The 13,546-nt window shown below is 62.6% G+C and overlaps 1 protein-coding gene across 4 annotated transcripts in view; it reads left to right on the plus strand.

Moving 5' to 3' along the window:
- Window positions 1-13,419, plus strand: part of ABCA2 (ATP binding cassette subfamily A member 2) — a 34,015-nt gene extending 20,596 nt beyond the window's left edge. For 3 of the 4 annotated variants that reach the window (XM_040606861.1, XM_040606865.1, XM_040606862.1), the window contains 23 exons: window positions 232-522; window positions 1,597-1,815; window positions 1,993-2,095; window positions 2,489-2,817; window positions 3,361-3,574; window positions 3,754-3,859; window positions 4,218-4,329; window positions 4,741-4,801; window positions 5,063-5,237; window positions 5,322-5,437; window positions 5,707-5,854; window positions 6,092-6,215; window positions 7,015-7,147; window positions 7,340-7,457; window positions 7,591-7,769; window positions 8,083-8,224; window positions 8,562-8,696; window positions 8,928-9,031; window positions 9,306-9,398; window positions 9,666-9,768; window positions 9,929-10,066; window positions 10,310-10,516; window positions 10,774-13,419. In XM_040606861.1, the coding sequence (XP_040462795.1) occupies window positions 232-522; window positions 1,597-1,815; window positions 1,993-2,095; window positions 2,489-2,817; window positions 3,361-3,574; window positions 3,754-3,859; window positions 4,218-4,329; window positions 4,741-4,801; window positions 5,063-5,237; window positions 5,322-5,437; window positions 5,707-5,854; window positions 6,092-6,215; window positions 7,015-7,147; window positions 7,340-7,457; window positions 7,591-7,769; window positions 8,083-8,224; window positions 8,562-8,696; window positions 8,928-9,031; window positions 9,306-9,398; window positions 9,666-9,768; window positions 9,929-10,066; window positions 10,310-10,516; window positions 10,774-10,809 (3,386 nt within the window). In that variant the 3' untranslated portion in view covers window positions 10,810-13,419. The remainder of the gene's footprint in view (window positions 1-231; window positions 523-1,596; window positions 1,816-1,992; window positions 2,096-2,488; window positions 2,818-3,360; window positions 3,575-3,753; window positions 3,860-4,217; window positions 4,330-4,740; window positions 4,802-5,062; window positions 5,238-5,321; window positions 5,438-5,706; window positions 5,855-6,091; window positions 6,216-7,014; window positions 7,148-7,339; window positions 7,458-7,590; window positions 7,770-8,082; window positions 8,225-8,561; window positions 8,697-8,927; window positions 9,032-9,305; window positions 9,399-9,665; window positions 9,769-9,928; window positions 10,067-10,309; window positions 10,517-10,773) is intronic. The other variant, XM_040606863.1, reaches the window with a different exon arrangement.
- The last annotated feature ends 127 nt before the right edge of the window (window positions 13,420-13,546 follow it).

Below are 13,546 nucleotides of genomic sequence, written 5' to 3' on the forward strand. Positions count from 1 at the left end.
TGTGGTGCTGTTGGGGGCTGGCAGGGAGCTGTGTGCCTTTTTGGGGGCTCCTCTCCCCTTTCTGTGTGGCTGCAGGAGTCCCAAGGGGAGAGAGGTCTTGAGCAGAGCCCACCCCAGCCAAGGGCAGCCAGTCTGCTGCACTCTGGGTTTGCAGAGCAGATCTGTCCCCACTCCGTGCCATGCTGCAGTGAAAGGTGGCATAGCTGGTGGCAACCCCGCTTCTCCTTTCAGACATGAAGGAGTCCAAGAAGGACACCCTGCAGCCACCTGCCCCTGAGCTGGACCTGAAGCCTGAGGTCAACGGGGAGGCCCCGGCCGAAGCGGCTGTGCTGGAGAAACCCGAGGTGGAGCTCAGCAACTTGGTGACCTGCTCCAAGCTGGCGCAGTCGCAGGCATCCCTGCGCTCAGCCTCCTCGGTGGGCTCCGTGCGGGGCGACGAAGGTGGGGCTTATTCCGAATTCTTTGGGGATTATGCGCCCCTGTTCGATAACCGGCAGGACCCCGATAACATCAGTCTGCAAGGTTCGTGCCGCCGGTGCCCGGCCAGCAGCGGCAGGGGCCGGGGGAGGCGCTTGGCTGGGACACGGAGGGTGGCCGGGGCAGGGGCAGTGCCAGTGCCTGTCCCTGCACCTGGGCAGGGCACGTGGGGGTGTGTGGGATGGGGGGCTGTGCTCCTGGGGCCAGACCCCGTGGGGGGTCTGATGATGTATCCACTGATGCTGCACCCAGAGAACCGCAGCTTGCGTGGGAGGGCTGGGAATGGGTGCTTCCACCAGTTTGCACCCCAAACTGGCAGGGTCTGTGTGGGAGGGTCCCATGCTGAGACGCGGAGCCAGAGGCGCAGCCGGCGTTAGCTCTGCCGTTTGCCTCCCTCGGATCCCACGAGTGCCACCTTGCAGACTCGCCCCACTAACGTGCTCCCTCCCCACGCTGGCACCCGGTCGGGTTGTCTCCTCTTGGCCCTTGGGCACAGAGTTGTCTTCCAGCTGGTGGCTTTGCCCTCCATACCCTGGCCCAGGCCTGGGGCTCTCCCGACCCAGATACTGGGATTGCTGGAGGACGGAGGGTGCAGGCAGGCGCCCTGAGGCTGCTTTTTTATTCACAGATTTTTTTTCTGGGTTATTTCAGCAGCTCTTACCGTGATTAATTCAGGGATGCGCCACCCACTGCCTCCCTGGGCAGGGCTGCTCTGAGCACTGTGGGTTGGGTTGGGGGAGGCAGAGCTCCCTGAGCCCCCAGCTTGGTGCCTGCTGCCTTGCCGGGTCCCCCCACCACCAACCCATCCCTGCCTGCGCTCACCCCTCACCTGCTGGGAGAATCGATGGGGAAAATGGAGGGGTTCTGCCAAAAAGCACCAGTTTAGGTTGTTTCTTTAGAACTATTGTCTAAATTTCCTGTTTTGGGCCAAGAGGAACCCACCAGCCAGCTGCCCTGTTTCACACCACGGTGTGCTGCGGCTCGCTGGCCGTCGGGGTTGGGTGCTGCCCTGTCCTTTGGGGCTGCTGCGCCCAGCTTGGTGCCCAGCTCGGCTCCCTGGGGGCCAAGGCGGGTGCAGGAGCAGCCGTGCTGGGGGCTGATGTCCTTTTCCCCTCCCAGAGCAAGAGGCAGAGGTGGAGGCAGAAGACCAGGACCTGGCTGGGCAGGGGAGCTTCAAGCTGGAGGGCTCATGGCTGAAGCTGCGGCAGTTCCACGGGCTGATCGTCAAACGCTTCCACTGCGCCAAGCGCAACACCAAGGCCCTCTTCTCCCAGATCCTCCTGCCCGCCTTCTTCGTCTGTGTGGCCATGACGGTGGCACTCTCTGTGCCCGAAATAGGTGTGTGTGAACCACCCGCCTGCTGGGGCTACTGGTGACCCTTTCTGCTTGCCCCGGTGTGGCCAGTGGGGACACTGGCTGGGGGGAGGACAAGGACAAGGCTCACAGGTGCTCATCAGTCCGTCTCTACGCGGCGGTGCTGTGGGTGTGAGCAGGTTCCTGTCCTTCTCCCCACAGGTGACCTGCCACCACTCATCCTCTCACCATCGCAGTACCACAACTACACCCAGCCCAAGGGCAACTTCATTCCTTATGCCAATGAGGAGCGGCGTGAGTACCGGTGAGAGCTGCCGCTTGCTGGTGACCAGCATCCCGTGTCCCATCCCCCATCCCTGTTCCTGTCTCCATCCCTGGGACTGCAGTGGGGGGGCAGCAGGGAGGGCAGTCCACAGCGGGGCTGGTGCCAGGGCTGGCTCAGGCTTGGAGCGGTCTGGCTGGCACCACGTCACCTTGCAAAGCAGCCTCCATCCTCCCCAGAATGTCTCTGGTGGGGGTACCAGCCCTGACGCTGGCTGCAGTTGGCAGCTCAGCTCGTGTCAGGCATGGACTGTCTGTGCCTGTCCAGCCATAAGAAGTGCCAAGGCTTCAGGGAGGTCCCAGCAGAAGATGGCCAAGGTGATGAGACTCACGTTTCCTGCCCCTTGCTCCTCCTCACCTACTTCTCTCCCCACAGCCTCAGGCTGTCTCCTGACGCCAGCCCCCAGCAGCTGGTGAACACCTTCCACCTGCCCTCTGGTGTGGGGGCTACCTGCGTGCTCAAGACTGCCTTCAACAACACGCTGGACCAGCCCATGCAGACCCTCAACCTCAACAGCAACGAGTCCAAGATGCTGGCGGCCAAGTACTTTGATGCCATGTGCATCGACTCCTTCACCCAGGGCCTACCGCTCTCCAACTTCGTGCCGCCGCCTCCATCCCCGGCTCCCTCTGACTACCCCATCTCCGTGGATGAGGAGCTGCTCCATGCCTGGAACTCCACAACCTTCTCCTCTGCCATCAAAGGTATCATCTGTGCTTGGTGCTTGAGTACGTCCGGGCCTGGGATTCATCTCTAGCAGGGAGATTGTCTCTCCATGGCAGAAGCAGCTCCAGGGACCCCTGGAAGTGCCCATCGGTTTGGCCACAGCAGAGCATCACATCGCTGGGCTGAACTTTGGACTCAGAGCTGGTGCTGGTCTTCGAGCACTGCTCCCTGTTCAGCCCCAGCAGTGCTGATGGAGCTCTCTAGGATGGTGACGCCATTGAGAGCCCTGTGGCCAGCCTTGTCACCCTCACTGGGTCCCCAGCCATTCCCTTCTCCAGCCACACTTCATGCCCCCTCTCGGAATCGTTTCTGTCCACCCAAAGTTTTTTGCAGTGTCCATCTCTTGGTCCCTCTAATCACCAGGACACACAAGCTCTCTTGCAGACCAGACTCTGGCCGTAGGGCAGAGCTCTCCCTCCCTCCCCGCCAGGCCCCCTTGGCTCAACCTCCTGCCCCCACGTTGTCCCAGGCAGCCGGAGCAGGCAGGAGCCTGGCTGTGAGCTGCCCTCTTTGCTCCTCAGAGACCGTGACCTCGGCTCCTGCCCTGCCCCGCATTGTCCATGAGCCCATCAAGTGCACGTGCTCCATGCAGGGCACCGGCTTCTCCTGCCCCAGCGGTGTGGGGGGCCACCCCCCGCAGATGAAGGTGGTGACGGGGGACATCCTGGCAGACATCACAGGGCGCAATGTCTCCGAGTATCTGCTCTACACCTCGGACCGCTTCCGGCTGCACAGGCAAGAGAGAAGCCGGGGGGGGGGGTCTGCCCTGTGCCGTGGAGCAGGGGTGGGGGACCAGGAACTTGGGGACACCTGCCCGGGGTGCTCACGGGAGCCAGGAGCATGCTGAAGCCTAGCCCTGCTCCCGACAGCAGAGGATGGTGGTCACAGCCTCTTGGCGGTGCCTTGTCCCACAGGTATGGGGCCCTCACCTTCGGCAACATCCAGAAATCCATCCCGGCGTCCTTTGGGGTCCGGGCTCCTGCCACGGTTCGCAAGATCGCTGTCCGGAGAACGGCCCAGGTGGGACCGCGCTGCGCCCCACGGCACGTGGGAGATGGGTGGGCAGCGGCATCCATGGCACGGGTGGAGAGGAGACGGGGCCAGCCAGTAGTGTCTGTGTGGCCGGGACCCCTTGCCCACCGCGCTGCAGCAGTGCTCTCCACTGAGGAATCTGGTGGGGGTCTTGCCCCGTGGGGCTTTTTGCAGCTCCCACCCCAGCGTTTCTGGACCAGCGTGGTCAGGGGTGTCCTGCCCTCCCTGCAGCTCTGAGCCCAGGAAGCCTGCCCTGTGGCTGTCGCACCCATTGCTCCCTTCCAGTACATCTGCCATGGGCCCAGCTCTTGCCACCTCCCACCACTCTTCTCTTCTCCTCCTCCAGGTCTTCTACAACAACAAGGGCTACCATAGCATGCCCACCTACCTCAACGCTCTCAACAACGCCATCCTGCGAGCCAACTTGCCCAAGAGCAAAGGCAACCCTGCTGCCTATGGTAAGAACCTGAAGGTGGTTAAGGACAGAAGCACATCAGGAACAGCTTTAGGGCATGGTCCAACCAGGATCTAAGGTGCAGTGTCCCCCTTTGGACCAAGTGGGGTAATGGGGGGGGGTCACAGGTCTGGGCTCGGCAAATCTCTTTGAGGTCTGGGCTGGGGCAGAACATCCCAAAGTGCTGCCTGAAGGCACCCGGGTTTGTGATGTGTTTGAGGATGCTTTCTGCCAGCTGGTGGGGGAGGGCTTGGCCTCGAGGTGCCTGGTTGCTTCAGACAGCTCAGCTCCTGCAGAGCTGCAGGGAGGAAGCTTGTCCTCCCACTCAGAGCCAGGACCGGGCAGGCTGGGGGCAAGATTGTCTGTCCTGAGCCAGCTTTCATGCTCCCATGTTTCTTCTTGGGCTTTCCTGCAGGCATCACAGTCACCAACCACCCCATGAACAAGACGAGCGCCAGCCTGTCCTTGGATTACCTGTAGGTCCAGGGGGTGGGTTTGAGGGAGGGTGGCTGTCCCATGGAAGGGAGGGAGCTCCTCACTGTGGTTTGCAGGGGAACGCTGAAGCTTCTGCCCTGCAGGCTGTGTGGTGGGGGACCGGGTGGGTGTGACGTGAGGGTCCCTGTGCCATGTGCGCCGCCCTGTGCGCGGCAGCTGTCCCATACCAGGATGGGTGGCCCTTACCAGTGCTGCAACTGAGGGTGATGGGGTCCCTGCTCTCCTCCTTGCTCCCCATGCAGCCTGCAAGGCACGGATGTGGTGATTGCCATCTTCATCATTGTGGCTATGTCCTTCGTGCCAGCCAGCTTTGTGGTGTTCCTGGTGGCCGAAAAGGCCACCAAGGCCAAACACCTGCAGTTTGTGAGCGGCTGTGACCCTGTCATCTACTGGTTGGCCAACTATGTGTGGGACATGGTAAGCAGGGCGCATGGCCCCACTGGCCGAGCCCCCAGGCTCGGGTGGGTGGGTGGGCAGTCACAGAGTTTCTGTCTTCCCCAGCTGAACTACCTGGTGCCGGCCACGTGCTGCATCATCATCCTGTTCGTGTTCGACCTCCCGGCCTACACCTCTCCCACCAACTTCCCCGCCGTCCTCTCCCTCTTCCTGCTCTACGGGTATGTTGCTCAGAGGGCTGGTCGGGGTGTGCTGGTGGGTCCCTCCAGTGCCCCATCTCCACTGTGGCTATGCAGGTGGGATCTGCCCTCGGGACTACCCATCTGGCTGACGTTCTGCAGCTCCAGTGGCTGGTGGGCTACAAGGGCTGGGGTGGGAGAGCCTGGAGAGGATGGGGCTGGGAGATGGGCGATCCCAAGGCTGAATGGCTGGTGCTGCCCAGCGCCTCTCCTGCCACGCTGATGTGCGCTCCTGTCGCTCACCTTGCCAGCTGGTCCATCACCCCCATCATGTACCCTGCCTCCTTCTGGTTCGAGGTGCCCAGCTCTGCCTACGTCTTCCTCATCGTCATCAACCTCTTCATCGGCATCACAGCCACTGTCGCCACGTTCCTGCTGCAGCTGTTTGAGCATGACAAGGTATGGGATTCACAGGTCTGCCTGGGGCCACCAGGAAGGGGGAAGCTGCCATCGGGCTGTGGGACAGCTTGGGCTGGGAGAGACCTCAGGAGATCTCTGCTCCAGACTCCTGCTCCCAGCAGGATCAGCTATGAGACCTGACCAGGCTGTATCTTGGTGGGGATCTCAATCCTACCATGTGTTTACAGTCCTTAGGGATGTTTCTGATGGTTGTGTCCTCTCTGTGCGTCCCCACAGGATCTGAAGGTGGTGAACAGCTACCTGAAGAGCTGCTTCCTTGTATTCCCTAACTACAACCTGGGCCACGGCTTGATGGAGATGGCCTACAACGAATACATTAATGAATACTATGCCAAGATCGGTATGGCCTCATGTTCCCTCCCTTGCTCCAGGGCATGTGGAGCTGGGGGGGACCACGTTGCTGGTGGGACCCTGCTGGAAGGGATCCACCTGCCCTGTGGGGCTTCCCAAGGCCTGGAGCAACCTGGAGCAAAAAGCCAGGGGGTGTGAACGAGACTAGTGCTCAGGAAGAGCTGTGCCTGAGGGTCAGCCGTGGTGTGGTGCTGGTGCTGCAAAAAGTGGTTCCTTGGGCCATCCAGAGTAGCAGTCCCACAACGAGAGGAGGCTGTGAGCCCTGGCAGTGTCGCGTGTTTCTGCTGCTGTTGCACACTGCCTGTGGTGGGGCTGTACTGTGACATGAGGGGTGGGGGACTGCAAGGGCTCTTTCCTTCCAGATGTGGTCTCTTGCTTGCAGGGCTGCACTGCCCAGCCAAAACGAGCCTTTGGCTACTCGCAGCTTGAGCTCGCCCTTGAAAATCTCTTGTTCTCTGCTTCTCAAGTAGCTTCTGTATCTAACCTGGGTGCTGCTGGCGTCGTGGAGGGCAATTCTGGGGCAGGATCTGACATCCATCCCATACCTCCTCTCAGTTGGGTTGATTTGTCCTACCGAGGTTCAACAGTTGCAAGATGATTTCACCAGCGCACGTGCTGTGAATGGGAAGCCTTATTGTGACCAGCCCCGACTAGCGCAGGCAGCTGGGGCAGGGGAGGGGACACAGGAGTAGGACAGTGGCATTGTTACAGGCAGCCTCAAGAGGTACAACCAGGTTGTCCCCATGGGAAGGTGTCCCCAGCCGCTCTCTCCTCTTCCTCCCACTCAGGGCAGTTCGATAAAATGAAATCGCCCTTCGAATGGGATATCGTGACCAGGGGGCTTGTTGCCATGACAATCGAAGGTTTTGTCGGCTTCTTCATCACCATCATGTGCCAGTACAACTTCTTCCGGAAGCCCCAGTGAGTGCAGCTGGGGAGCGGGGGGCAGGCTCGGGGGGGCTGGCCACAGGGAATCACTTTGTTGTCGGGACCCCTTAGCCCAAGGCTGCCCCTCCCGTGGGTGCGAGCTGGGGACCTGCCCATCCTCAGCGGGGATGCGGGCAGGAGGCTCCCAGGCCTGCATCGCCACCCTGCCCTGTGTGCCCTCCCAAGGCGGCTGCCTGTCTCCACCAAGCCCATCGAGGACGACATTGACGTGGCCAATGAGCGGCACCGTGTCCTGCGCGGCGATGCTGACAACGACATGCTGAAGATCGAAAACCTCACCAAGGTGCGGCAGCGGTGGTGGATGTGCCAGGGCTGCGTGGACACCCCTCGGAGCCATCCCACCCAAGGGCTGTGGGTCGGGGCTGAGGGTCCAGGTGCCTTGTGGTGGGCTAAGCCCCCACCCCCTGCCCCACCAGGTGTACAAGTCCCGCAAGATCGGGCGCATCCTGGCCGTGGACCGGCTGTGCGTGGGTGTGCGGCCTGGGGAGTGCTTCGGGCTGTTGGGTGTCAATGGCGCGGGCAAGACGACCACCTTCAAGATGCTGACGGGGGATGAGAGCACCACAGGCGGAGAGGCCTTCGTTAATGGGCACAGGTCAGGGGGCACGGGCTGGGTGGGGGGTGGGGGCTGCCTGCTGTCCTGGGGATGGGTTGGGGTCTGCTTGGGGGCCTCCCAGGACAAAGCAGCATGAGTGTGCCTGTGTGGCTCCATGGGAAGCTGCAGCCCTGTGTCATGCTGGGCTGGCCATCATCTGGGGGGTGGCAGCAAGTGACACCGGCTCTTGGCCAAGGGTGCCTGTTGTGGGTTACCTGGTAGAAGATGCTGCAGTATAAAGGCATGTGAAAGGGGGGTGAGCAATGGGGTGCTCCCAAAAAGCAATTTCTTCTCCCCATGGCACCTCACACAGCATCCTGAAGGAGCTCCTGCAGGTCCAGCAGAGCTTGGGCTACTGCCCCCAATTTGACGCACTCTTTGACGAGCTGACGGCCCAGGAGCACCTGGAGCTCTACACCCGCCTGCGCGGCATCCCCTGGAAAGACGAGGAGCGGGTAGGGCTCGGGGTGGGCAACTGTCAGCACGCATGTGCTGGCACTGTGCCACGGGGATGGCACCAGCGGGGACCTGAGCCAGTGCTGCTACCCTTATGGCAATGCCACCCCAGTGGTGCACCCACGTGGGGTGCTGGGGCCAGGCACACGCACTCGCAGGCACCCCCCGATGCTCGTGGCTGTGCCTGTGGGCTGCCATAGGGCTCCCCTGACTAGCACATTGCTTGTGGTCCCCTTGGCAAATGGGCTGTGCTGCGGAGCCCAGCTGCTTGCCCGCTGCCAGCTCTGCTGGCCATATGGCCTTGGTAGGGTGATGGCAGCCCCCCGTGCCTTGCAGGTGGTCAAGTGGGCACTGAAGAAGTTGGAGCTGACCAAGTATGCTGACAAGCCTGCCAGCACCTACAGCGGAGGCAACAAGAGGAAGCTGTCCACAGCCATCGCGCTGATCGGATACCCAGCCTTCATCTTCCTGGTGCGCCCCGGGCTCCAGCACCCTGCCCGTGGGGTCTTGTTCCCACCCACCATGTCCCTGGGGCTGACACTGGGCTAGGGTGGAGAAATTACCCTGTGCAGGAGCTGCCTGCCCCCAGCTCTGCCACCAGTGTCCTGGGCTGTGGGATGGTGTCCTGAGGCTCAAGACAGGAAGGGGGTGGCAGGGTCCCTCCAGGGGCTTGCATGTCTGAGGGTGCTGTCCCTCTTCCAGGATGAGCCCACCACAGGGATGGACCCCAAGGCACGGCGCTTCCTCTGGAACCTTATCCTGGATGTCATCAAAACTGGTCGCTCCGTGGTGCTCACATCTCACAGGTCCAGAGGGGCTTCTGGCTGTGCCCACGATGCCCCTGAGCACCTGGGGTGCTGTGTGGGTGGGAGGGGGCTCCCCAGGGCATGACATTTGGCAGGAGCGTGGGGAGCAGCGGAGGGAGCCTGGGAGGCTCTCTGTTTCCTTTTCCCACCCCTGCTGATGGAGCCACGGCACCCAGGTGATGCCCTGGGGAGTTTGGCTCCCCACCTGCCCCAGCTGTGGCCCCTGGCACTGTCCCGCGATGCCACCCCACTGAAGCCTGCTCTGTCTCCCCAGCATGGAGGAGTGCGAGGCTCTCTGCACCCGCCTGGCCATCATGGTGAACGGGAGGCTCAAGTGTCTTGGCAGCATCCAGCACCTGAAGAACCGGTAAGAGCCCAGTGGGGGTCTTGTGTGTGCTGTGGGGCAGGAGGGGGCTGGGCCCCCATGGCAAGGTGACCATGTGGCGCCCATAGCGAGATGTTGGTCCTTTGTGTGGGTGCTGCTTTGGAGGGTGGGCAGGGGACGGGCTCACTTGAGCATCCTAGCGCCGTACCGGTGGGTTGTCACCTTCCATGGGGTCAGTACTTCCCCGGGGGGGGGGGGGGGGGGGGGGGGGGGGGGCAGGTCCTCACAGGGTCCCTTGTCCCCATGCAGGTTTGGCGACGGCTACATGATCACAGTGCGCACGAAGTCCAGCCTCAACGTCAAGGAGGTGGTGAGGTTCTTCAACCGCAACTTCCCCGAGGCCATCCTCAAGGTGAGCTCTCTGTGGTGGTGGTGCCATCCCCTGCTAAGTCCCCACCTTGAGGTGCAAGCAGCCTTCATCCCCCAAGGGGCACCTCTGTGGGGTCCCCCACCAGGTGATGGGAAGGGGTCTGGGAGTGTGGGCTCAGCTGTCACCTCTGTGTCCCCTGCAGGAGCGGCACCACACCAAGGCTCAGTACCAGCTGAAGTCGGACCAGATCTCACTGGCACAGGTCTTCAGCAAGATGGAGCAGGTGGTGGACGTGCTGGGCATAGAAGACTACTCTGTCAGCCAGACCACACTGGACAACGTGAGACCTGGGATGGTGTGGGCAGCTGGATGCTTGTCCCCAGGGAGAGTGGCCGTGCCAAAGTGTCTGGCAGAAATCACCTTTGGGAGGTGGAGATAGGTGGGGGGGCATGGTGGTGGCCACAGTCCAGTGGGATGTGCTGGAGCCTGTCCCCGATGGCACAGATGGCAGGTGAGGGGCAGCCAGGGGCTGTAGGTGCGCTGGGGGGTGGGTCCCTTGCAGCCTCCTGTCCCTTCCTCCCAGGTGTTTGTGAATTTTGCCAAGAAGCAAAGTGACAACCTGGAGCAGCAGGAGACGAGCCCCAGCTGTGCCCTGCAGTCACCCCTGGAGCGCGTGCTGAGCCTGCTGCGCCCTCGGGCCGCCCCCACGGAGCTGCGGGCCCTCGTGGTGGAGGAGCAGGAGGACCTGGAGACTGATGACGAAGGCCTCATCAGCTTCGAGGAGGAGAGGGTGAGAGCTTGTTCCCAGATCTGGGTGTCCCTGATCCCAGCTGTGTCCCTACCACGGGGCACTGGGGCTGGATGCCGCGGCGCTGGGTCTCATCCAGGGACGGGGAGGTGGTGGGGCCAGGGGTGGACCACAGAAGGCTTTCGGGGAAGGGTGCTGGCTCCCCCCAAGCTGGATCCCAGCCCCAGCAGCAGTGGGGGTGCTGGGCAGAGCAGGCAGCCCCTGCCCAGCCTGAGCCCTGCCTGTCTCCATGCCTGCAGGCTCAGCTCTCATTCAACACGGACACGCTGTGCTGAGACCCTGGGGGCAGCCACATCCCCTGGCTGTGAAGCCACCGAACCCTTTTGGCTTCTCCCCTCCCTTCGCCCTGTCGAGTGGAGCTGCTGGAGCTGCTGTGGCCAGAGGCACGTGCCAGGGAGGACATGATGGGTATGGCGCCAGCCTGGATGGACCTTGCGAGCCACTGCCCGCTGGGTGGCCTTTTGTCCCCTTCAGCTCCAGGGTGGTCACTGTGTGGTGCTGGGGGCCACTGTCCTCGCCCGGTTCGCCAGGCCAGCACGTGCCACAGATGGAGACTGCAGAGAGAAGGATGCGGCTCGCTGACAGTGCTGCCAGCCCCGTGCGCCTGGTGGCAGAGACAAGGTCTTTGAACGGTGCCTTTGGTTGGACACCCGTGTTGCACCTGCCCTGGGGACCCTCAGCTGTGGGGGCACCCTCCCACCCTGGCACTGGCACCACCCCAGGCCTGGCCCTGGCAAAGCCAGAGGAAGGACGGCTGCTTTCGCCTTGTTTCCATCACCCCTGGCTTGGCGCTTACCCTTGGCACTGGGAGGAGCTCGGGGTCTGGTGCCACGGGGGCAGGAGCTCTGGTGCTTCACCCACGATTGATTTCTGGCACTGATGGGATGTTGCTAGGGACCTGCCTGAGATGGGGGCCTCAGCCCCACTGGTGTGCCCTGCCCACCCACGCTGCTGCCACCCAAGGGGTCCAGCCACCCCCAGCCTTGCCACGTGGGCAGAGGGGCACGTGGTGGGGCAGAGGGGTATTTCACAGGGTATTTCACACGCTGGCACCAGCTGTTTCTCCCCTCTGCCCCCAACCATGTTCCTCCTCCCGGAGCCCCTCACCCTGCCTCCTGCCTGCTCTCACCGCCCGCTTCCCCCGCCACAGGGCATTGCTGCAGTTGTGCCACCTTTCTGCTACGTCCCCCTCCTTGTCCCCCTTGCCCTGGCAGTCATTGTTCAGGGTCTGGCTCTCTACAGGAGCCACCTGCACTGGTTTCTTACTGTTGGGTCACTGGTGGTACTGGCAGGGGGGGTGCTGCACCCCAGGATGGCTTTTGAAGCTGGGAGTGGGGTGGCCTTGAGGTACGAGGACGAGACAGGCCTGGCTGGGTGCTGGTGCAACCTGGCAGCGGTGCCTGGGGTGGGGGTGAAGGGAGGACAGACTATGGCAGTGGGGCCGGTAGTGTCACCGGGGGCTGGTGGGGTCACTGGGGCCAGCAGTGGGCACCCCCTTGGCCAGCAGTGCCCCTCCTTTCTGCAGAGGGTCCTGCTGCCTCGTTACCCACAGGGACCATGGCTGGCACCTGCATCTCAGCAGCACCCTGCAGCTCTCCGTGATCTGCAGCCCTGCCCAGAGGCAGAGTGCTGGGAGGACCCATGATGCTGACCCCAACCACATCCCCCTCTGGATGCCCTAGGCTTTTGCAGCACCCCAGGGTGGCTGTGCCCAGTCTCCCCTCCTTGCCAGAGAGCACCCAGTGCCAGGCTCTCCCTGTTTGCCCCGCTGCCCTTCCTGCCTCCCTGGCACAGGCTTGGCTGGATGCCCTGGGCTAGCTCCTGCTTGCCAGCCAGCGGGCAGCACCAGGCAGCCCAGCTCGCTGCCATGGGGCAGCACAGCATGTGGGGAGGCAGGGTGGGGGCAGCCCGGGCCCCACCTGGGTGCAGGAGCAGACCCAGGTGGCAGCTGACCCTCCACTGTCCCTGTGCCCCCTGGTCTTGCCAGTCCTGTATGCCACCTGCTATAGATTGTGATACAATATACAGTATTTTCAATAGGGGAAAAAATGGGGGGGAGATAAGCTCTATTTTCAGATTTTTCAGACCATATTTTTTTTAATGGCATACTGGAAACGGGCTGGTCCTGTGGGTGGGCAGCTGCCACCTGGGGTGCCCCCTGCTCCCTTGCTGGGCACACTCTGCCTCCCCTAGGTGGGCGCTGGGTGACAAGCCAGTTTGGGGTTAACCTATTGCAACGAAGGAGAGGGGATGATGATGTGTTTGGGTCCCCAACTGTGACCTCGGTGGTGGCACCCCATGGGCATGGTGCCCTCCCATGGGCATGGTGCCCTTTGTCCTCACCCCACACCTGCCCCACAGCCCTGTTGCTCAGGGCTCTTATAGGGCTCTGGCACTTCGGGTACAGAGCCCTTTGCAGCCCTCCCATCCACCAAGCTGCCCCCACCCACGCCACGCCACCCCACCCCATGCCACTGTCCCTGTCCCCATGGCTTTCCAGTGGTCAGTGGAGATGCTGTTGTGCCCCCGGCACGGCATGCTCGCGCAGCCTGGGTGGCCGTGGTGGTCTGCCTGCCCTGGGCTGGGGGCTGCCCAGGCACAGGGGACACCCCGAGGGTGGCAGTGGGAGGGCACTGCCCCAGGACGGGGGTGGCCGCTGCCTTAACACTATTCGCTTTGTTGAGTTTGGCCCCGCTTCTGGCCTCGCCTCCCTCTGCACGTCCTTGGCCACCAGCCGTGGGCACAGCGCCGGTGCCACGCACGGCCCCGGGCACGGGGCACCCCGAGGGGTGGGGACGCCTTGGAGGAGCCTGTACATTGCTAGCAAAAGAAACAAGATGAAACGTGAAAATAATGACCGTTTTAAATAAAAAATAATAACTGGAGCCAGCTGCCAGGGCTGGGTGCTTGGGGAGGGACGAGGTTGGGCAGGGTCCCAGGAGGGGGTTCACAGGGTGGGGGTGCAGGAGCCCACTGTGGGCAGAGGTTGCCGGGGCTGTACCCAACCAACAC

Source organism: Falco naumanni, chromosome 9, assembly GCF_017639655.2.
Source record: "Falco naumanni isolate bFalNau1 chromosome 9, bFalNau1.pat, whole genome shotgun sequence".
Classification (NCBI taxonomy): domain Eukaryota; kingdom Metazoa; phylum Chordata; class Aves; order Falconiformes; family Falconidae; genus Falco; species Falco naumanni.